Raw genomic sequence first — 26,196 nt, 5'->3', positions numbered from 1 at the left:
AGTGTATTTGAAAGAGAAATAAATCTGGTTAAACGATGTAAAAAGGAGAAATATATCTGGTTAAAAAATGTATAAAGGAGGAAAAATTGTAGATATTGTATTACGATGCGTTCTACCTAATAGCACGTGGATATGTTTACATATTTAGACTTGACCCAGTATGACCCGTACCTTGTAGGTCACCGCCGTCGTTTAAACACTTGACTACAGTCGTGTATAAGCTAGACAATAAAAAGCTTAAGCCTGTACTATTTGTGTGAAGTAAATGTGTTTGTCCTGTACATTTAAATTGTTTTACCTGATAGCAAGAACGTATATCTGTCCGTTTCCTTCTCAATTCACTTTGTCAATTTCTTCGAGCTTCTTCAAAACATACGTATTACTGCGCCGGAAGTGAAAAAAATATGAGAAATCCTCGTAAAATAATGTTATTTTCAATTTTGTGGAATCCATTTTGTCATATTAATTATACAAAGATGAAAAAAAGTTACGATTAATTATGAATTTGCATATCATTATACGGAACGTTTATGGACTATTTTTTAAGTCGGTCATTTTGGCGGTAAATCATGTACACATACACACGTAGATTGGCTGGTACCCGATTGTAATGTTACACATCAAATATATCAAATAGCTAATACCCGGAACGTAGTACCGGGAACCAGGATAATACGTAGATAACATACATAACTTATACCGAAATTGAAAACGCTTTACGGTTTCTCGTTCATAAACCGAATTCCGCTTTGAATTATAGAAGATTCAATATTAATCATGTTCAGTCGACTTTTCATTGTTATATCAACGTCTGAACTAATTAAAAAATCTTTAGATGTCAGATAACACTTGAAATTGACCCGACCTCTTTCAACACGGAATATACAAATAATGATAGTTTGTAGTCAGGTTGACTGCTTATAATGCAAAATACACACTTATAACAAGTTCTATAAAACGAACAATACACACTGATCGTTTCTTTAGTCCCCAATGTAAATGAAAGAAACAAAAACCATATCATACCATAAAAAGAAGAGGAGAAATTCGAACATTTCCGGATCTATTTCTGGCCAAAAGACCCCCAGCATGGATTGCGTATGAAAAGATGAACCTCATGACTTAAAAGTCAGGCCTTAAAGCACTGCCTTTAAAAATCAAGAAAAATCATCAATATCAAACAATCATGTTTTAAGATACCAAACAAACAAAACCTATATGAACTCTATGCCAGTAACTTGATGAACAATATGTTTACCGTAAAGTAAAACCAACAAAATATTTGTTTAATTTTAACCTTATTGAATTATTTCTAATAAATCAGGGATAAGCTCACTGATATCTTTACTTTTTGTCAATATTATCCAGCATGTTGCCTTTATATAAATAGATGAATCTGTGAAAAACACTATCATCCACAGAAGGTATAATTTACCATACAACTTTATCATTATTGTATTGGCATCACATTTCAAACAACACATGCTATTGATTTGTTTAAAACTTCTTTATATTGACATCATTTTTACAGAAAAATTACAATTCTGCAAAATTTCAGGAATGCTGTAATTGAATAAATCACATTTTTTAGTTCTTAACAAATATTCGTAAGCTCACAGTTCCGGAAATGTAGCCATCCTTATGGCTATGGAAAGCTTTTTCTATCAATTATATTATATAAAAGCCCAGCTGGCTTAAAAAATTGAATCATTAACTCAGCTGGCTTCTAAAAATTACTTAGTTATTTATAATAAGAATTGATATTGCAAAAGTACAATCTTATTCTATACTCCATTCAATTTTGACCAAGATTTATAAGTACAAATGTATATATCCTATTCCTGTAAAAGACAGAAAATTCAAGGATTCTAAACACAAACTAGTTGTTGTGTATTATTGCTATCTCTGTTTTCCTTTTATTTATTTTTTTTCAATTAAATCAGGCCTAAACAAATCATTTGATTTGTTTCACATAAACTCTGGATCTGGTGTTAAAAAGGGTCTTTTTATTACTGACTAATTTAGCCAAGCCTTTTGCTTATTGTTTAAGGTCTTACAGTAACCTTTGTAATTGCTTGAATTGTGGTGGTTTGATTTGTTGTTGATAATCACAACATGTTTCCTTTTATTACTATCTTAAAACCAAAATATTTTAAGGTTTTATACATTGTAAATGTACTATACAAAATATGAATTTGTATTACTTTTAGGAACATATATATGCTAGTGAAACTTCCAAATGATATAACACTGGTCAGATTCATCACAAGTTTTTCAAATAAAAGTTCTCCCTTATGATATAACAGGATTTGAAAAAATCTTCATTTAGAATGATTATGAGCCACATAATGGTTTTGCATGTTAAAATCTGTGTAAAGCCTTAGCTTCATCCTCTTTGTCAGCTTAATTCACAGATTAACAGATTAACAGATTATAAGTTAATCTGCAATACACCTTTGTACTTGTGTTACGCCAACTTTTGATTTTTAATGCATAATTTAATTGTTTTACCCTTTAATTTTATTTCTGAATTGTCAAATGATAATATATATATTTCTTGTACCTATTTCAATAAGCATGACAAAATATATGCTTTTAAATGAGTTTGGGGAATACATTTCATCTTGTCTAATCAGATGTACATACAAATGTATATTAGGTTGAAATTTTAATAATCATTTATATAACAATTCAATCTGTTGTTTTGTTTATCCAGATCTAGAAGTCGGTTAAAATGAAATTACAAAGATCTACACAAATGTGTTTAAACAAAAACTTCCTGGCAGTGATACTAAAACTATGATTAAATCTCATAAAAGTTGCATCAAGTGAAAGAATCTCAATTAAGTTTTAGAAAATTTTCCAAAAAATTCAAAACAAATTGCTAAAAATTATCAAATAGAATTGTTTTGAGTTACTTCAGAATATTATAGATCTTAAGATTAGATTTCTAAAACATCAAAGTTTTTGTCAAACTAAAGTTTTGTATCACTAGGTGTCAAAATAATAGATTGATCTTAAAAGAATGATTATGTCTGTCTGATTATCTCTCAAGTTTTAGAAAGTTTTCCAAAAAATTCAAAATAAATTGCTAAAAAAATATCAAAAAGAATTATTTTGAGTCACTTCAGTATCTTTCAGATCTTTAAGATTTTTAAATCATAAAATTTTTTGTCAAAATGAAGTTTTAAAACAGGTGTCAAAATAAAAGAATGATATACAAAAACTTAAAACTTAAAGAGTTTTGGTAAATTAATCAAATGACTATAGTGTTGTAGCAACACATTATTTCCTTAAGATAATATTTGTTTTTCTTCAAACACACATTTTTGTTTTAACAAGTTAATTAAAAGGAGAAATTTGTTACACATCAATGAGGCTAAACACTGCTGAAGCAATCAAGACACAAATATAAATATTAAAATTGACTAAGTAAAAAACCAGTAAATATAACTAGAAATATCAGTGCAAATAAGTCAATGTTTACAGTACAAAAATGTGGTATGATTGGTTATGAGACGTCTCTCCAGAAGAGACCAACCAAATGACACAGAAATTAACATCTGTAGGTCATCATACAGCCTTCAACAATGAGTAAAACCCAATGATGTCCCTTTCCAAAATAACCATATTTTCAGCCAACCATCTCCATCCAATAACAATTTATAAAAGTAAACCATTATAGGTTAAGGTACATTCTTCAACACACTAACAGAGAGCCTTGGCTCACACCACACAGTTTATGGTACCGTATATAAAACAATCATATTTCATCCAAAGACATTACAATTCCATAAAACTTATTAAAATTTCAAGTTTAAATATTTTAAAAGTTACTAAGCATCTTAACACCAGTCTCAATCTAGTTATTCATTTGTGAGAAAAGATTATGCACTGTTAAAGATCAAAGCCTATAAGCCTATTAGACATATGTTCGCTCATTGATCTTCTAACTTTGAAGGTATTGTTATTATGCTAATAAATACAGCATTATATTAATAAAATGGAAATCTGAATTACACTGTGTCTAAAAATAACACTAGAAAGTGTTCTTTCTTTCTATTGACATTTCCAGTAAAAGACCATAAAATTAACCAATGTCACTGACTAGCTGTTTGAGATATGTTTCTGTGTTGTTACACAGTTACAGCTGTATTCATCATACTGAGCTGGAGTTTCAAATGATAGATCAAATAAACACAAATGACTTTAAATTTGAATTCATTTTCAATGGTATTTTTAGATAAAATGTAAGATAAAGGTCAAATTTTTATCTGATTTGAAATGGAAATTGGATGAAGTAAAAATGTATTTGCCCTTCATCTCTGAATTCTATTCAAAATAGTCTTAAGGGTTTGAACTTCTTGAGGAAACTAGGGCATATGAAATAATTCTTCTACACAATATGCCTATAATATTTGATGCAGTTGTACCAGACAAGCAATTTTGTAACAATGCATTACCGAAAGGAGTGCCAATACAAAATGCTCAGGTAGACATGTCAGGGTCTGATCAAGCCATTTTTAAAAGGAGGCTTCCCAACCCAGGATTAAAAGGGGGGTGGGTTTCAACTATATATCGATCCCCATTCAAATGCATAGATTACGTCCATAATAAAGGGGGGATTCCAAGCACCAGAACCCCCTCTCTGGATCCTCCACCACATGTTGAGGAAAAAAAAGGTTGATAAGCACAAAATTACAAGTCATACAAATTGTCAATAGAAAACTACTAACTGTCATTTCCTAATAATAGGAGTTTCTTGTTGATGGGTTGTTTACTAGCTGTGTTGATTGCTTCCATAAAATTTTGTCAATAACAGGAAGTAGTTGACTCAATGTCACTGAAGCCTAGTCAACTGCAAGTAATCATCACATTGATTTTATGGAAAACACTTTGGCCTTGGATAAAAATGCATTCCTTAACAAAACCATTAACATGATTAACACTATTTGCTATAAAAAGAATAGCAAATATTTATAGGCAACATAATTTTCATTAAAAAAAGCTATTTCCAGATGAATATAAGTAAATAGCAATTTCAAGATGAATATAAGTAAATAATTAATTGTGTTGTATGTTTCATTTCAATTATATACTTTATCAAATTTGCACTAAACAAATTCCAGACAGCCATGTCAGAATTTCATTCAATTCAACAGTTTTATGATTGAGAATCTATAATATAAATGATTGATTAATTGTTAACTTCAAGGTCCAATGGCCAATATTTCAGCCATATAAAGGATGATCAAATAAATAAATTAGCCAACAGTTTTCATACAAGATTTTATTATTGACAGGATTTAAGGCTCAATGGCAAATATTTCAGGTATATTCTAGATGATTAAATTACAAAAGTAACCAAGTGTTTATTGTATGAGAATTCATTAAACTTTATCATTGACAGGATTTAAGGTCCAATGGCAAATATTTCAGGCATATACGGAATGATTGAATCACAAAATTAGTCAATAGTTTATTAATTTATTAAGCTTTAAAATTGGCAGAATTTAAGGTCCAGTGACAAATATTTCAGGTATATTCTAGACGATTAAATCACAAAATTCGCCAATTAAGTGTTTGTTGTATAAGAATTTATCAAACTTCTGATTTTGACAGGATAGGAATGAATCAGAAATTGAATGAACCATTAATGGTCTTTGTATTCAATTTATTGTTCTCAACAATTGATATTTGCCAGAGTTATGAAGTACCAACTTAAGAAGGCCATTATCGGTATTCAAGTCAAGAAAAAAATCATATATAAAACCATGTGAACACAACGTAATGAAAACTATAGCATGTAAATAAGGATTTGAGTATGAAATTTTAAGATTTGATGTTATTATGAAGTGCCAAATACAGAAGGCTACTATCGGTATTCAAGTCAATAAAAATATCGTATAAAACCATGTCAACACAAGATATATATGGAAACTAAGCAAGTAAATAAGAATTTGAGTATGAAATTTGTAACCTTAAACTTTAGTAAACATTATAAATATTGAAAATAGTATCAGCTGGAAAAATAGTCTAAAAATAATCAATTTTACATCATTAATCATTTTAATTATAAGACTGAATTGTTTTTTGAAAGATTTTTCTGTAAAATTAACTTGTTCTGAAACAAAGTGACAACAAAATAATGTGAAAATTGGACAATAGAAAAAATTATAAGTAATTTTCTTTATTGTAAATAAAAACCTAGTAAATGTATATCAATTATGAAATTGATTTTCATTTCTCTCAGATATTAAATGGGAGGTTGATTGCTTCAGTATAATGCTGTCCATAAAAGGAAACTCTATACTCAGTGTTTAGTTACTGCTATTGAAGCTTAAATTAAAGCCAAACAACTGTAAGTAAGATAAATGGATTTTATGGAAAAACAATACGACCTTGGAAGCAAATCCATTTCTAAACAAAAACATTAACACAAATCATTTCTGCTAAATATAGATACGCCAAAGTTATGAGAATTTGTTTTTAAAATTCCCATTGTAAATGAAGGCTAGCTTATACTTTACTTAACATTTATTTGATATATATATATAACTGCATGATGAAGAACACCCTGCCACTGAAAGATTGATTTTGTCTAGCCTAGATGATCAAGTAGTCTAGCGCTGGGACAAAGTACAAGGCTTATAATTTGCAGTGGCAGATCCAGAGGGGGGAGGGGGGTTCGGGGGGGTTGGAACCCCCCCTTTTTTCGGCCAATCAATGCATTTAAATGGAGACATATAGTTGAACCCCCCCCCCCCTCCCTTTATCCTGGGTTGGGAAACCCCTCTTTTTTAAATGGTTGGATCTGGCCCTGAATTGGTCCCATGATATCTCAGTAAAATGACTTCAAATCTCTGCCAGGGAAGGACAAGTTATGCTTCTGCAAATTTAAAGATTGAACATATTTGAACATCAGATGAACTACATATATGTCACCTCTACAATATGGTAAAAACCTTGAAACCAGATACAGGACATAATAACTGACAGACAGAGAGGCTAACAGAAACAGTCAATAGACAACATAAGGCCCCCCTTTAATTATGGCCGAGCATGAAAAATAATAAAAGTCGATTTAATTTCTTTGAAAATTATTTTGATGACAATTTGACTTATCAGAGTTATGTATACACATGTATTGCTTAGGGGCTAGCTGGAGACTGCCTATGGGTTTTAGATGTTCTCCCTCCATTTAAGACCCCCTGGTGGCCTTGGCCTGTCTTTTGCCCTTTGGTCGGTTTGTTGTCTCTTTGACAAATTTCATGTTTCCATTGTCTATTCTATAAGAGAGTTTCAATGAATATCAAATCATATAAAATTGGCAAAGTGTTAATTGCATGAGAATTGATTCTAAAATATTTTAAGTAAATGAGCAGGATGTAGGATAGTTAAATGAACGGAAATAATGACTGAACCGTTAATGCACATTGCATTAAATAAATTCTTATCTACAATTGATGTTTGCTGTACTTGTAAATACCACCTACAGAAGACCATTATTCACTTCAAACAAACAAAACAGTTTAAAACCATGTGAATTCAACATATGAGAATTGAGCAAATAAAACTAATCAATTATGATGTTTACATGAAGGCTGGTATTTCAAAGTAGATACAAATAAAAGCTTGGTAATAAAATAACAAAGAATTCAATTTTCATCATACTTTACTTAACAACATAATTGATTGCATAACTTCTATAGAAATAATTGGAGAAGTGTCCATGGGACACACTTGATAATGCCCCCCCCCCCCCCCCCTTTTTTGCATACAACCTTAGAAAGGCCTGGGACATGACTAGAGAACTAAAAGCAAAGCAACCAAATTTCCAACTTAATCTGTGTTTTATAGTTATAAGCATTGTGGTTAAGTTTCATGCATACCATTTGTTTGAGGTACATGTAAACTGAGTTAGAGAACAGAAACTCAATTTTGGGAGAACCATACTGATGGTCAAGAGTAACAACTAATGCCCCCTTCAAACTGTCAGGGTCATTAAACAAATAAGTTTTATTACACATAACATTTGTCTGTAAGTATTTCTGACTTCAATTTTTCAATTATGATATTTAATTGCTGTTCAGTATTTCAAAGTAGATAGAAATTAAAGCAAAGGTAATAAAAGCAAGAATAAAAATTCTAAAATTCTTACTGCATCACATGCAACATTAAAGATTGCATAACTGCTACAAAAGAAAATGTTATTACAAAAGCATTAGTTGTGTAACCTTTTTCTGACTTCAAAAAGCAATTAAGATTAGGTATTTCAAAGTAGGTAGAAGATAAAAGGTAATAAAATAACCAGAATAAAAGTTCTTAAATTAAAAAAAAAAACATAATAAATTGCATAACTCTGTGCAAACATAACTTTTATTACACATAACATTTGTTGTGTAAATATCTCAAACTTCAAATGCATATTCTTATGCAACAATGTTTGTAACCTCCATTTTGATTGGATGATGCAACCAATTTCAGGCATCATTTCAACCATTGATGATCTGAAATTGTTTGGGATCATGAAAAGGATTTTTAACCATATGATATGCAATAGATTACCTGATTCACAGCAGGCTTAAAATGATACAAAATAAATTTAACAAACTGAGACAGCTTGATAATTGAATTTCTGTCATCTTTATTACTTTGAAGACAAGTATTGTTGTCCCAATGTACTAAACAGAAAGTGCAGACCTTGACTTTATTTTTGAACAAATGATTGTTGATAATGTCTTAATTTGTTCAACATCCTCTAGAGGATGTGGCGGTTTGACAATATAAAGAAACAACAAATACATTAAAAGCTTTGCTTCAGGTGCTACCCAACACTTTCACTAAAATTAATTTGGCTCATTTAATTTTCATAAAATTTTGTATTTACTTTGACCCTTTAACAAAAATATAAAATTTAAAAAAAAATTAAACCAACCGTTTTGTCAGAAAAATAACACTGGTTATATAGCAGTTTGACAAACACCAATTCTGATCATTTAGACACTTAATATTCCTTTTACAACACAACATAATTAAAACGTTTAGATAACTTTACAGAGTTATCTCCCTGTAGTGTTAGGTACCACCTTAAGTTTGTTTTTGTAGATAACATTGCAGAAGAACTTTTATTTATTTCGGGGACTAAGCATGACTGGAGCAGGTCCCCTCTTTGGCAGTGAGTGTCCCCCATCCCTGGCAATGAAAATTTTTGAAACTGCCACTGGAGCATGTGTAAGACATTTATTGGGAGATTGAGTGGTTATAGATGGCATACGTCCTTTCTCTTTGATAAGATAAAATATACCTTTTTAAAAAAAACAACAGTCAAAGTATGTTCACCTCTGTAAGGGTAGGCTAACCAAAATTTTCGAGATTATCCAGAAACCTCAGACAGTAACTTGACAACACAATGTAAGCAAACTCAGCACCTGGTGCATGTTCTTTTATGTCCTTGACCCCTTCACGATAATAACACTAAGTCTAGACCAATAATTCATAATCTCCTGACCTATAGATGACCTTTAAGAGGATTTCAGACATCTGGTGTTGTCACAAATATATTTTTGCAAGATAGCATATATCTAAATTTGAAATATGACCCTATATTGGTGAACTTTCATTACCATCACTTAATATAATATAGCTTGACATGTTGAATGACATTTATGTTCTCTTGTAACCTCTACCATGTCTACATGTTAGTTTTTTAAACTTGCGTTGTCAAGTTCCTTATAAAAATCAGAAGGTATGGTATGATTGCCAAAAATATTTGTTAGTATCCAATCCTTTAGATTATGGCATATATTGGTCAGTGTATAATGACTAAGCCTTCAACAAGGGTCAAAACCAATATCATAGTCAGATATAAAAGGCCTCAAAATGACAAAATGAAATTAAAATAATTGAAACAGGAAAACTATTTGCCTGACTTTTAAACAAAATAATAAACAAAACAAACATATTACATAATAGATATAGGAAGATGTGGTATGAATGCCAATGAGACAACTCTCCATCCAAGTCACAATTTATGAAAATAAACCATTATAGGTCAGCGTACGGCCTTCAACACGGAGCCTTGGCTCACACAGAACAGCAAGCAATAAAGGGCCCCAAAAATTACTTGTGTATAAACCATTTATACAGGAATACAATCACTGAATTTCTGGCTCATACAAAATGTGGTAGGTTTAAACATGCTTGCCCATAGAGCATAAACCAGTAAGAATTTTGTCATATTCACATCTTACAACTTTATTAGTTTAAAAGTCTTTAAATGGTGACCCTTTAAGGACGCCATCAAAAGATCGATGTAGGATAAAAAACTTAAATCAAATAGTTTGGGGGTGGGGTTAACATTACTGCAAGTTTTGTTAATTTAAAATCAATTTTACATATTTTTCCGAAATTTAGTTAAGGTAGGTAGGGGGTCAGTGAAAAAACTATGTGAATTAAGTTTTTCATCTTACATCGAACTGTTGATGTCGTCCCTTAATGTAGCAAAGCAACTATAATATGCAGGAATTGGGAAAGAGCCAAAAGACATCTTTCCTTTAACTACCAACTTTGAACAAAATATCTCTGTAAGTCAGCTTTACAACTAACTATCAAAAAAGTAGATTAGTGTATGTCAATAGTTATATGATAAACTTTCGTTTCATATCTTCAAGACACAAAACATTTTTTATAAAAGTAACAAATGTGTCTACAAACTTTAGTCAATTAATCAGAACCAGTGCAGTTTTTAACATAACAAGTTGACATGCACTTTTAAAAAATACCATGCCATTGACCCCTTGTACACAAGTCCTTCTAAATACAAGCAATTTATGCAAATGTGACATTGCCATTTATCAATGTCTTTTTTTTTTTTGCAAAGATTTGTAATTATTTTCTACTAAATGGATATACGCCTTGAACACAGAAAAAGTGCACAGTATTATAAATCAAGCTTAAAATGTAAAGGACTGAAGTATAAAAAAACTTCAGGTTAAGATCCCACTCTTTAAGGATTAGAGGGCCTAAAGGGGTTTCATCTGGAAGAAGGGGGTACTGGTCTAGTGTTTGATGATTCTAATGACATTTTAAGAAAAAAAATCAGAAAAGGGGGAACGGGGCAAGCCAAATTCTGATTGTGCTACATATTAGTGTGATTTATTATTTTTTCAGTCCAAAGAAAGGAAAACCAAAGGAACCTTGTTAACCAGAGTGTGCTATGTTTAACAAGTGTTTAATCCAGTAAAATTTATAGGATAGGAAATCATAGGATATCCACATCAATGATTTTGTCATTTAATGATTTTTGTATTTTATCATTTAATCAACTTTAACCTGACATCTGTTGAACTAAGTGTACTGTAAAAACACGTTTATCTCAGTTGTTAAATTTAAAGTTTTCTGATAAAAGCAAAATTTGTTTTTAAAACTTTTGTAGCCTTGATCATGACATTTTAATCTTTTTCTACTTAACCTATTACCATGAGGTGTTTATTTACTTATGTAAACTTAGATGAGTTTAACTTCATGTGCCAAATTAATTCTTTGAAAATTTGTAATCTGGAGAGAATAAATATCAGATAACATTAACATGATTAACAAAGACTGAATAATTCCCATTTAACAAATACAATTAATTAACAGTTATATTCATTCTATGAAGGTAAAAACAAAGGACATTACTGGTTTAAATTCGTAGAAAACATGAAAAATTCCAAATCACTTTTTAAAGAATGTAAATTGTTCCAGTACTTCTAAACTGAAACTAAAAATTTAATACTCTAGATTCATTTATTTTCATGGGTAACAATTTTGTTGGATATTTAATTTCTTGGTTTGTTAAACTTTGTTTACATGCCTATTGAACATTAACAGTGCATTGAATATTTAAATTAGGTTCATCTGTACCCACTAGATTCTGTTCTTGGGTATAAAAAGGGGAGGCCCTCAAACTAAGCATTTTTTGGATTAAAGGGTCTTTGAATAAACATGATATAGGTAGTAGCTCTATAAGGGGTACGTTTTTGGGCCCACTCCCAAAAACCTATCTATGCCCACAAAATCAACAAAAAGTGAAATCCCATGAATAATAATGATGTCAGATGTGCACATGGTGCATGTTAACATTTGTTTTAACTGACTTTTACATACATCAATACACATGTTAACCAACATCTATCATTTCTTTTTAAATTCTCTTGCCTTTTTCTTGTCTGTAAATTCTTTGTCTGTTTTCTTTCATCACTTGCTCGACTCCATCTGTTTTTCTGTAAGACTTGGCGCAATGCTATGTTTACAAACTTATACTACAAAGCAATGATGCATTGTGGGAAATTATTGTTCAGAAAGTTGTTTCTCTAACATGTCTAAAGCTAAATTTAATATTTATATATATTACATAGATATACTAAAGAAGAGGTATGAGAGGCGCAATGCTATACAAACTTATACTACAAACCAATGATGCATTGTGGGAAATTATATACAAAAAAATATTTCTCTAAAGCAAAATACACTACAACTCAGATGGATTAATACAGTACATAATATTTACATAGATTGTAAGTTAATGTGGTAATAGCGCCAATGAGACAACAGACGTACTCCATCTGTTTTTCTTTAAGACTTTAATTGGCGCAATGCAATGCTTTACAAAGTTACACAACAAAGCAATGTTGCATTGTTGAAAATTGTATACAGAAAACTGTTTCTCTAAAGCTAACTATTATTTACATAGATAAAAGAAAATGTGATTGAGTGCCAACATGGCCAATTATACAACGGTGCAATGCTTAGTAGGTATAGTATACATGTACAAACTTATACTACAAAGTAATGCTGCATTGTGGGAAATATTGTATACAGAAAATTGTTTCTCTATTCTCTAAAACATTTCTAAATATATACAGTATATATATACTTAAATACATGGATAATATCTAATTACAATAATTTTACCTCAACATGTATAATTCAACAATGGAAAATTGACAATGATTGATAGATAAAAAAAAAAAAAATATTTATAATCATAAGATCTAGCTATATCATGTATATCATGTATATAGAATATATATGTAGGAAAGGCAGTATTTTAATAGTGACATGATTATACCTGTTCATTCACATAAAGTCTACAGCATAATGTTGATCGATAGTTTCCGTCTTATTGTTCAGTGGGAAATAGTTCATACATGATTCTGGTTGAGAGTAATTGAACAATTAATACAAAAACATTATTTTACATGTACAAAATACTAAAACAATCAAACTAAACTTTCATTGTATACATATTTATTAGATATGTATGCCCATAAGGGATTTTGACTAATTAGGTTTTTCTAATTTTACATCAAGATGCATAATGTAAGACATGGGCGGATCCATGGGGGCCCTTTTGTGAAAATTTGATTGATTATATATAGAAAATCACTTAAGCATGACTGGAGTGGTCCCCCTTAGGTCAGTCAGCAGGCCTCCTTGTGAACAGTTCTGGATCCGCCACTGTAGGCAATGATATTTTACCAATTAAGGAGGGCTTCAAATACAATTAATGATGCTGATGGCTGGTGGCTGTTTAATGTCCAAACATACACATGATACATAAAAAGCTAAATAAATAGTGTTATGTTGTTCACCTATGGCCCCCACACAAAGAGACATATAAAATTCATAAGTATCCCTGTGGGAGTCCATTTATATTATGTTTTGCATGTCTAAGGATGTAAGAAGAGGAAGTGTTTTAAATGTGTTCATGTCACTAAGGTTATGTTGTTCAACCAAGTCCTCATGATGACATAGAGACATATAAAACATAAAAATATCCCTGTGGGTGTCCATTTATAACTGTATGTCTCAGGATGTTAGAAGACACAGTGTTTAATCTGTTTATGTCAATAAGGTTATGTTTTTCTCACTGATAAAACAGTTTCAAGCAATGTCTCCCCCTTCCACAGTGTGATCATTGAGACAATTAGCATATCTTGACATCCTGACATCATTTTTCATTAGGCTCATTATTGAATACATAATCAGTCACAGCTTAAACCATTTGACAGCTACTGTTTGTAAAATTCCCCCAAAATCACCATTTTTCTACATAATATATATAAATCATGTATGGTATATCATGTATTGAGTGTAAATGTTACTGTGTAAATGACACCTGTAAAAGTTAAAAGGTTCTTAACAGGGACTTTCCCCATAGTAAAAAGTTTAAGTAGGTCCATAATTTCTTCTATTCCTTTATCATTGTTTATGTATTATATGAAATATTAGAGCAACATCGCCCCCTTCCCTCTTCCCTTTGTACATGTATAGTAAGTCTGCAAGACAAGGGATCTCATCTAAGGGGAGATAATTGTAAGTTGTCACTTTAAAAAAGTGTTTGAAACTGAATATATTTCTGTTTACTCAACTTTACTGGGGAAATCCAGGGGGGTTGTGGTCCAGCAAAAATTATACATGAACTGTAAAAAAAAAATATGAATAGCATTAAAAAAGAAAAAAAAAATAATGTAGTTCCTTGTCAGATGTGGTTAAATACATGTAAAGTAATAAATGACTCATAAGGAAACATTAATTAATGGATAGGCATGTCTACACTAAACATGCTAAAAGCTATAATAAACTATCATGAACTATACAAATTGTCAACACTAAATGTGGTTTGGCTGTACATTGTAAAATAATCTTTAACAATGGTGAGTCGATGGCAGCCTTAAACTGCTCTAAGAAATAGCACAAATAAACCTCCCTTCAGCAATACTAAGTAAGTCTGATCAACATGAATTGTACGACTTTTGCTGCAATATTAAACATCCAACGATTATAGTTTTTTCTGAGAAAAGTAGGTCATATGAAACAAACATTAACAATCTGTATCTCAAGGATTGTATAATACACTCAAGTTAAGTACATGCACAAAAAAAAAGTGCCATAAAATACAATCTATAATATTGTTCTTCTATAAACATAAGATAAATGGAAAAAAACGTTTAGACATATTATATGTCAGTCAATTGGAATACCAGTTATTTTCATATGCTTGAATATATACAAGTATGTAAAAAGATATGTTATGAAGATGTGGTATGAGTGTCATTGAGACAACCCTCCATCCAAGTCACATTTGTAATAGTAAACCATTATTCAGTCAAAGTATGCCCTTCAAATATATATTTTGTCAGGTTTATTTTTTTTGTTTTATGGTTTGAATACTAAATACAGGTACATGACTGTATATAGGCTCCTCAGAATACCTAAAAAAAATCTTATACTTGTTGTAAGTATTCTATTTCTAAAATTTCTTAAACTTGTCTCAACTTTTTTCCTACTAATTATATAAGCAATTATTATTATTATGATGCTTTCTGGTTGAAGTTTAATTTTCTAAATCAAAAATTATACAAGGAAATGCTAAAAACATTCAGATGTTAAGTAACTTAAAGTCCTAGAAAGTTTCAACTTTCATGTATGTATATAAGTGATCAGACAATATTTTGAAAATTACACACAAACGCTATTATTTTCTTTGTTGAGAGTAACAATGAGACAATACTATCAGAAAACAGAAAATTAAATACAATATCACAATAATTTAGTGAACATGGTAAAGAAAAAAAAGAATATTTAGTATTCATGGTTACAACAGAATGAAAATTAAGTTTATCATACAAACACGTCTGAATAACATAAATCTGAAACGAACTATCTATACAAAATGTACATGTAGATATGATTAAAGCTAAAATGAAAATATGAATTCAATCAGAATTAATATAGCTATAAGATTCATTTCTAAAAGGGCAAAATATAAAGATGATTAGTTTCAACAGAATAATTCGGTGACTTCATTGTATTTTTTTAATAGGTTTATAAATTCCTTCCTGGTGACAAGTAGCATGTTTAGTAATATTTCAATATGAGTAATGCATTATAAAAACATTTAGGTGATTACATCAATTCAGTCTGATTCCTTTTAAAGCTTTATGTATAGATCATTCCATGTGTACAACATGTATCCAGTTAACTGAATTAGTCTTTTATATAGTCATATAAACCTGAGGCCTAAAGCAGGAGGATCACAATCATGACAACATTGGTAAATTGTTAAATTTCTGTAAAAAGAGAACATAGCAAAGGTTTTTGCTAAATGGCCTTGATTTAGGCATAATGTGTTGTTTCTAATATGTTTGGCATCCATTTGAATTATTTAGTCAGATTTCTATCATCAATATTTTGTTTCACACAGTTTGTCAATCTAAAATATTAGCTTTTCAAAAAAGCTTGTCTGGTTTCCAAGAGTATATATGTAGGCCCCAACAAATATCATGTCACCATAAAAAAGCTTCATGCTTATGAACCTTTTGATTTGTATGATATCATTTTAGTACAAACAATATCCAAGTTACCACCATTGATTTAGTTTTGGGGATATTTTCGTTTTTATGTTGTACATGTACTTACTTTACATCCGCACATGTCCATGTCAGACTTGGAAAGCTTCCACTACTGTGTTCACCACAAGTCACATTCCTTTCATATATTAAGTTGTGGTTCGGAAAGGGTTTGTCTAAAATAAAATAAATCCATAATTGAAGATTTAAAAAAATCAAAGTGATGGATATCACTCATGGAAAGATTAGAACAGAAGTTTGAATTAATTCATATTAAGGTACAGTGGGGAAAAATGAACATTTATAACGAAAGCACTATTGCTGAAAATTGTATTTACAGCAGGTCTTTAGAAGGAAACTTGCTTTTCCAGTATGAGGATAAATGAGCTCAAATCAAATAATATGGGTCTCTTAATATGCACAATTTTATTTAAACTGCAGTTTATATCTAATCGAAATTATGTTGCCGGTTCTAAACATGTTTAAAAAAAAACAAAAAAATTGCTAAATTCTTCTAGTAAATGTTACTTGTAAGACATGAATTTAGACTATCAGCTAAAAGCTTTTAACTTGCCTACAAAAATAATCTAAAAATGTTGTTTTGGGGCATTTTGTAAGTTGAAACAAGAGGTTATATGGCATTGAAAATTAGAGTTTTAGAGTGCCTTTTGATCAAATTTTGATGTATTTTTCAACCAATTTTATTTTTCAACGTAAACTAATTAAAAAACTAATTTTATTGAAATGTGGATTCTTTCTTGATTGCAAAAATATATATTTACTTCAAATGAAAATTCAAATGACTAAAATAGACAAAATGATTGACATGATTGAGGGAAATAAACTAATAAACAATGGTTTGTTATAATTAAAAAAAATTAAATTTTAAAAATGTTTCAAGCCAATTCCTGATAAAAAAGTGAACTAATCTTAATTGTAAAATTAATTACAGATGATTATTGGAAATTTATCAAGTAAATTATAGGCCATACTTAAATACCTTTTATATAGATCATGTTAATCCATTAATCATTTATCTTTCAGATATAATTCACAGAATTACTTTATGTAATGTAGATCAAAAGTAATTGGCAATAAATAAATCTATCATCCTTATAAATATCAAACAAACAATACACACATTTGTGTAATCAATTATGAGGTCAAATACTTGTGTATTAAGAATTAGATGCATATTGTAGTGGTCTGTAATTATGTAAGACTGAGGTTGATAGGTAATGTGGTCAATTTGATTGGCAGTTTAGGAGGTGGGGCATTGTAATTAAAGGTCCACCTTGTCTCTGATTGTTTAGTGATAATGACAGTTGTCAATCATACTAGTTGAATCGATACCACTTACCTAACCAAATGTTTTCGAAAAAGCCTGTACATCAACACACCTTAATGACATACATTCTTGAATGAACTGCTCCAATAATATACCCAGTTTTTTTCAGTTTATTTGTGTATTATGTGCACATACATGAGAACTATAGGGAACTATATTTTAGTGTGAATACATTTAGTAACAGCAGCTAACCTGTCCTGTTGTTAGGGAGGGTGGTGCCTAAGTAAAGATTTAGAACAAGTTCTAATCTTTCCAAAAAATTGAAAAACAATGGTATATATTATACATAATTATTGATGGTATAAAAACACAAAATAAATGTACATCATTCTATTTTTAGTGAACATGTTTATACTTGTATAGATCTCTTACCAGTCATGATATACACAATATAGGAACACCAAATATTATTTATATTGCTTAATTTTAATCCCTTCTTTAAAAACACAAATGCATATGTACACAAACCTTTCTTGTTCTAAACACTTTTTTTATGAAAAGAGAAACATATATATATCCTAAAATAACTTCATGTACAAAACTAAGCTTATAATTATACAGTAAATGAAATTAAAACATTATATCATGATTATTTTTGGCAGGCAGCTAAGCCAACTACAACCACTGCATTGATCAGTTGGTTTGGATGGTTTGAATGGTGAAATTTGTTTGTCATGTTTGCAAATTTGCTAAACCGTTCAGCCCCTACATTGAACATTGTAACCTGAGTCAGTGGCGCATTTTACAAGCACTCCATTTAAACATCTCCTCAGAAGGGAAACTACATATTATTGTACAAGTTGCTTTTTGTTATCCAGATAAGGTTCCCATGGCAATTACAAATTTGCAGTGCAAATTAAGTTCTATAATTGTACTTCCAATTACTACCATTTTAGCTTAAAAGGTTATTTTTACCTTAGATAACTGTTATATTTCCAGACTAAGTTTGTATGGCATATTTATCAGTAGCTAAATTATAAACATCAATTTGCATTTAATTCAGATTTGAATGCTAATTATCTTCTAGTTTGGATTTAGAGAAATTGACGGAAGCACATTTTTTATGAATCATGGAATTGCTTTAAGCTAAATCTTACTAAACAACATGCAGTGTATGAAAGTAGCATAAAGCCACAATCAATCAATCAATCAATCAATCAATCAAGAGAAAAACTTCTTGACCATATACCCAAACAGATTGGGATCGGATAGCATGCATTTCTGGTGTATTATAATGTTATCTCAATTTGACAATCATACCACATTTCATTATTCTTATAATATTGAGGATGTTAACACTGGCCCTCCCCAAAATTTATCTCTTACGAAGGGGTGCATGTGATTTTTTGCTGTGGACAAACACATTTTCAGAAATTTCGATACATTTTTTAAACAAACTAACTTTTGTTCAACTATTTTCAAATTTTCATACTGCAACAAAAAACTAGTCTATTTATTTTCCCAAATTTTCACACAAAATTTGTATTTGTTTTATTTCCCTGGATTTCTGATATAAGGCTTTGTATCCCATTTAGACTCATGTTCAATCACACAAAAGTCCTGATTGTTCATGTTACTTACAGTAACAGTAACAATGGGCAATTATCTGATTATATTAAAATGTTTAAGTAATAAATTACAATGTATTTATAGCAACACACATCATGCACATTGTCCATCTATCTATAACAATGTATTTATCATTTCACATTTGTTTATATATCAATTTAAGTGCAAAAAGGTTTCCCACCTGGCTTCCCTCCGTAACCATGATAAATGTACAAAATTTACATGAAAGATCATCTTGTCTCAATGCTAAATGTCATTTATTTGTCCAATGAATGCAAGTTTTACAACAAATTGTATTTCATGTATTTTAACTTAGGGCCTAAAATAAAATATTGTTTGTTTCCATACATGTACTACTCATGTGCTACTCATAAAATTTTATTTTCAAAGCTATTAGGTCAAATATTATTTTATTCATTTCCAATTTCCTGGCTTGCCGGATTGTACTATATTGTTCAAGCTTTTGGGAAAAAATAAAATTATTTCCCTACCTACCTACCAATACCTGGCTAGGCAGGGTAGGGATTGGGGAAACAAACATTACATGTATATTAATTTAGGCCTAGAAAGTAAAATTTCATTATGGTCCTTAAACTTTTACTATTGTGTATACTTTATATATCCATGTGAATACCAAATATTGAGCACATGTTTATTTAAACTCTGATATGTACATGTATACAATGATATATATATATCATGATTATCTTTTATAAAAATCTTTAAGCATACTATTTTTACTCTTTCTATAAACATGATATAATCATACATTTAATCTAATAGTCTTCAGGGATATTAATAACACCTAAATAATCGGTCAGTCGCCTTTATACATTAAGATATATAGAGAAACCTTTCATTGCAGTCAGACAATGCAACCATAATCCAAGGGAAATTAATTATGGATAAAAACTCAATACACAGTTTACCAGCAAGTATTAATAAAGCCAATATCAGAATGGCAGCAAAGCCAAGGAACGTTCACCATTCATTGAACTGTCCATTCTGTTTGAACATGACTGAACTGACTTGAGATAAAAAGGTTTTTGAACTGGTCTAGTTATTAACCAAAGATCTAGACCTTGTTCATGTTGTTGAGGTCTGGCAAATTTCCCAAATGATTAACTTCATTTCTTGTACTGCTTTTGTTTTTATTGATGAATTTGTTGTTTTTAAAACTTTGATTGATCAAGAATTTACAATGTATTCAAAAGCTAATCTGTTCTACTACAAATCATCTTGAAGCCTTTACTAGCTTGCTAAACTGTCAGGGTTTTGTTCATTGTTAAAGGCAATATGGCAATCTGTACTTAACTTGTAGTTATTTAGTCTCTGGTGAAAAATTTATATAAATTTCGGGACTTCAGGAATTTCTGTTTTTCAGCCCAGGATTTTGGGATCAGGACCAACCCCTCCCCCCCTTTTCACCCCCCTTTTCACCTCTGAGCTTGTATAATACATCTGTATTTCTTGATGAACAAAAATGAGAATACAGAACATGCAGAATAAGCTTTGATTTATTTTTAGACCTTTTATTTTGTTCTTGATGTTTATTACTTACTAAATGTTTGAGGGATTAAATAAAAAGGACAGACAATTTTATCAGGAATAAACTTAGTTTGTGACACAAATTTGAAAATGACAATTTAACATAATAAAGACATCCAGAAATGTACAACTGTTCCAGTTCATTATGAAATATAACATGTATAATGAATCAGTGACATGATTACAATAAATTTAACATTTAAACTATTTTTGTGCAGCTCTTCTGATTGATATCCGACACAAATCTTTTTCAACTGCTTCATCTATATCAAATTTGTGCATGCTTAATATCAAATAATTATCCTCTGGAATCAGAGCTCCGACTTGTAGCATATGAAATAGATCAATTATAGACTTTGAAAATAGAAGACCTAAAAGAGAAGTTAAGTAAGGTTTTTTTTCTAAAAGATTGTTGATAAAAAGATCAATATTTTCTTGCCTTTGACAAATCATTGATGTCTGGTGATTATATATATTTCAATCTTTATAAAAGATTATTTATGGAAAGAATTTATTACTATTCAACTTGCATTTAACATGTTTAAAATCAAAATAGGATAGGAAAAATAATAATTTATTGAGTCATTAAATTGAAATGTCTTTTTAACTTCAAATGAATTTGTGTTTAGTAACAGTTACGGAAGTGAATTTAATGGTTAAGGTGGTTGGTGGCCCAGAGGTAAACTTGGTACAATTCAATTTATTTATTTTAGTTGTTTACAATAATATAAATATTGGGGAAATTGCATTGGGATCATGAATCTAATATTAATGTTGATACAGTTATGACAGTTATTAGCTGAAACATGTGAAATACAACATGTAAGAATGTTCATTTTCTTTAATTTGTAACATACTTCATGTACTTATTTTGATATAAGGAACTTTTAAAGCTGTAATAGTCTTTTTATGAAAGACAGAACAGACGAGTTCTAATTTTTGAAAACTGACCCATAATTGCTTATATTTAGGTTATACATTATGTTCGGTTATTTGGTTGAAACGGTAATCAAATAACTCTGCATTAGTTTCATTTTTTACAACGTTCAAAAAATTTACTGCAGCTCATCATAAGAGTGTGAATATTAGAGCAGTTTATAATTTGATATTATGTAACGTAATTGCTTTTCCAAAACCTATTTCTTCAATATAAATTGATTTTGAATTGATATACTTTGGCACATGTTGCTTTTATTATGTTTATATAGCATCTGTAACATGATTATTCAGCAATAAAACTCTTCATGTATATGATGTGCAGCTTTGTCAATTTTGAAGTGTTTCTTAACCAATAACAAATTAACAACAAGGGGGATAACTCTTGTGTGTGATCTATTTTTAATCAGTTGTTGTCAAATTTGAATTTTAGCCAGGATCACGATCGAAATTATTGCAAGCAGCATTTTAAAAACACTTTTCATTGGCGGATCCCTTTTTTTTGGCCAATCAATGCATTTAAATGGGGAAATATAGTTGGAACCCCCCCCCCCCCCCCTTTTGTCCTGGGTTGGGAACCCCCCCTTTTTGAAATGGCTGGATCTGCCCCTGCTATTAGTAATTGATCACTTAAATGCTCACAAAGACCATTGATAATGTTGATCTAAAACACAAACTGGTGACCATGTAATTTAAAAACTTGATCAACCAGTAAAATAGATTATTACTTTTTAAATGTCTGCTAAAGTATATACAATTGTTAATATTAGTTATTTGTTCAAAAAAATATTACAATGAACATATGACTATATTAATTGTCCATTGACATTTTTTTCAAACCAGTAAAAAATAAATGTCTAGACTGATTAGCTTGATCATGATGATGATTAGGGTCGCTAGGACAATGTAGGACAATAGTTAAACGTATAAGTGAATGATCCAGCACCTTATTTAACTCTTTACTCATCTTAAACTCAATATATCATATATGCATTCATGAGTTAATTGGTTGATTCATTTATTCTTTATTTATCATGTTCATAGACAAAAAAAAGGTCAGCTAGGAATTTCCAAGGGGGGGGGGGGTATTTGGACTCATGAACTCGACTTTAATAGTCACAATTTGAACAGAACCTTAATGCTTAATGACTTTAACAGTGCTTATTTTGTTTCAAGGGGGGTTCGTCCGAACCCTCCGAACCCCCCTGGGTAAGGGTATGAATAAAATAAAACATTTGTGTAGATGTCAATTAAACCTTTACATTGTATGTATTGTCAGCTGTGTGTTTCACATGGTAGTGGTATATTATAACCTAATCTGTTTAATTTATCATTTCAATTTGTGTCAAGTGTAAAAAAAAACACCATTTAAATGTACTTTCATCCTACATTATCCATGCATTCATTGTTGCCATTTAAGTGCAACATTAACAAATTTTATCCATGTCAAAATAAATCTATTCCACAAATTTTACAAGTTATTTTTTTTCTTCAGTGGAGCAAATTAAATGACATGGAGCTTAAGACAAACAAGAGAATTTTGTTTTTCAGCATGTTCAGTAAAAAAGTTAAGTACAATTTTGAGAACATTTAGGTACAAAAAGGATAGGAAATACTGAAAGTTACTGCCAGCTTATCATTAAATCAAGAAAAGTTTAGACATCTGTTATGTAGGTAATTGTTGAACCTACAGTATCTACATTGTTTGTAATGAGGCATAACATACTGTTATTTATATCACCAGCCATGCCAGCTATAATATACACATACATGTAATTAGTGGAGAGTTGAAGGAAGACTATTTGGATGTGGTGCCAATGCATTTGACTACTAGCCTGGCTACATTTGTACAATGTGGCAATATAAATGTTTAATGATTATAGTGTTATACATGTTTGGTAATTACATGTACATGTACTTTATAATTGTTTGTTGGTTTTTAGCAAGGGTTGACTTAAAAGCCAGTAGAATTCTGATCGGGCCAGTTGAACCTTAAGACTTACTGACCACATTGACTAATGTCTTCACTTTAATTAGTATATAACATGTATCAGGGCAAGTAATATTTAAGTAGGGTCAGTAAACTTATTTATCAATTACCATGATTATTTCGGATTACTTGTTAAATGTTATTATTTTCAATCTTCCGATTCTTTTAAGCCACTTTCAGAAATTTTTGTATATATCAATACATGTATTAAAAGCCAGTTTAAATTTATATGGATAAATCTTAAAAGCCTAGAAAAAAACCCACTATCCTTCGACATGTTAGACATAAAAATTGGTAATTTTAGTCAATTAAGATGAAGAAGGGTACAATTTCAAATTCAGTTTTATTGGTTGTCTTATTGGCAGTCATACCACATCTCCTTTTTCTTTTATCAAGGATATTATATATTCTTTCTCTTTATTATACAATGTAAATTATTGCACATTTTTAAGACTCAAGTTTCCCTTTTTGTTTAACTTAAAACCTGTTAAATTTATTATAAAACAAAAAAAAAGAAAAAAGAAGAAAAGTGTTCTATTTAGTACATGATTACACATGAATATATTTATTTCAGTGATATCATGGATATTGGATTCACTTTCATTCATTTTCTGATATATGTATATTTTGAAATAATTCCTGGTTTGTTTGTATTCCAGATTTATACACATTGTCATTTATGTCATTTATGTCATGTATGTCATATACACATGAATATTGTTAAGACTACATGTATCAAATGGCTATGTACAGCTACAGCTACATGTATGTATATATTCCTAACTAAAGAAGATGTAAATAGATACAAATAAGATACATGATTGTTTGTTTGAACATGGGACATACAATGACAAATATTAGTCTGATGTTTTCACATACAATATTTTTGATAAAATGTAAATATGAGGGGGGGGGGGGATAGACCCTTTATCAGGACTTCAGGATCAGGTGTTTTTAAGCTCTAAATTTCGGAATTGCCCCTTTCGGGATGTCAGGATTTAAATTTATTTAAATTTCGGAACATCAGGATTTCGTTTTTATTAAGCCTGGGATTTCGGGATCTGGAACCCTCCTACACCACTCAAATATGAAATAACTATTATGGAATAACAAAGGCTCTTTGAATTCAAATAAACAAAGGCCATTAAAATTTGAAAAATCTAAAAATGTCTTCCTTTTATTCTGGAAAGAATATATCTACAATTGATGGGTTTTTAATGAACAGGAACAAGGTTAACTATTTTGTTTGAATTCAAGATTTCAAATTGAAGGCACAAATACTTTAAATTTGTTTTAATTTTAATTTAAACTTAATTGATTTATTCTGATGATTATTATTTAATTTGTAAGATCGGTAAAATACGTGTAATCAAATGATTATTCCCGTCAGTTTTATTAACTAATAGATTTGTCTTTAAATTGAATAATAATTGATTTGTATTTTATTGTGTAACACCGTGTTTGTTACATGTCAGAAGCGACAAAGGTTAAAATGCTAATACACAAAATATAAACATCACGCTCATTGTATACTCAAGGAGTCACATCTAATATATCTTTCCATTAAACTCTTAGGTATATTATTACATAATAATAATTCGCATTAAAATATCGTGTACACCTGAATTCTCACCTGGAAATCTTTGGTTGAACTCTTTTTGACTATCCCCAGATAATTCCTCCGAAAATTCGTACAAAAATAAAAATATCACAGAAGTAGAAATCACAAATTTATGACACATCCAATTCATTTTGAATATTTTGTAATCCTCATAATTAAACAAATAAATTCCTCTTAATTATATCCACTAGCCAGGGTCAGCGAAGTACATCACTACGTGTAAAACTTTAAATAACTTCTTATAGTTCTTATGTCAAAACTATATTGTGTACTGCCTTCGTTAGCGACCTTGAACCTTTTCAAAGATTAACCAATGAGGGGAAATCAAAACAATAATTTCTATAGCCTGTTTCAAATATGTATTTATTCACCAATTTACGATTTGTAGTATAAAAGTAATCATGTTATTCCTTGAAGTCTTAGCGTAATTCTGAGCTCTGAAAATTTGTAGCTAACAGAAAATTACTAGCTTTAGTACAAATACGCGCATAATGTGATATTGATTTTTAACAGGAAGTCTTGTCTTGTACAAATTGATTTTTAGATAAGAAAATGACATTAGTCGTCATCGACTCGACATGGAATCTATTTACAGTTAAACAAAGGAAATTGAAGTTAATTATCAACAAATTGCTGCAATTAAAAAAAGGTATTCTGCGTATTTATTGATCGCTTGAATTGAAATTAAAATGGTTGCAACACAGGAAACACACGACGTCCTTGCGACGTTATGTATTGGTCGTTGGAAGGTCGTGACTGACGTAACGTAAGTACGACGTTGTTGCAA

At 30.1% G+C, this 26,196-nt stretch overlaps 1 protein-coding gene across 1 annotated transcript in view; it reads right to left on the bottom strand.

Annotated features, from left to right (window-relative positions):
- The window catches only part of LOC134690632 (uncharacterized), a 53,038-nt gene extending 27,325 nt beyond the window's left edge, over positions 1 to 25,713 (bottom strand). Inside the window, exons 1-2 of the mRNA XM_063550608.1 lie at positions 25,422 to 25,713; positions 16,468 to 16,573 (exon numbers count right to left, since the gene is read on the bottom strand). Coding sequence (XP_063406678.1) covers positions 16,468 to 16,573; positions 25,422 to 25,539 — 224 coding nt within the window. The 5' untranslated portion in view covers positions 25,540 to 25,713. The remainder of the gene's footprint in view (positions 1 to 16,467; positions 16,574 to 25,421) is intronic.
- Positions 25,714 to 26,196: the final 483 nt, after the last annotated feature.

Source organism: Mytilus trossulus, chromosome 11 (assembly GCF_036588685.1).
Source record: "Mytilus trossulus isolate FHL-02 chromosome 11, PNRI_Mtr1.1.1.hap1, whole genome shotgun sequence".
In the NCBI taxonomy this organism is placed as follows: domain Eukaryota; kingdom Metazoa; phylum Mollusca; class Bivalvia; order Mytilida; family Mytilidae; genus Mytilus; species Mytilus trossulus.
Note: the sequence above shows the minus strand (reverse complement) of the source record. Positions and strands in the feature narration are given on the sequence as shown.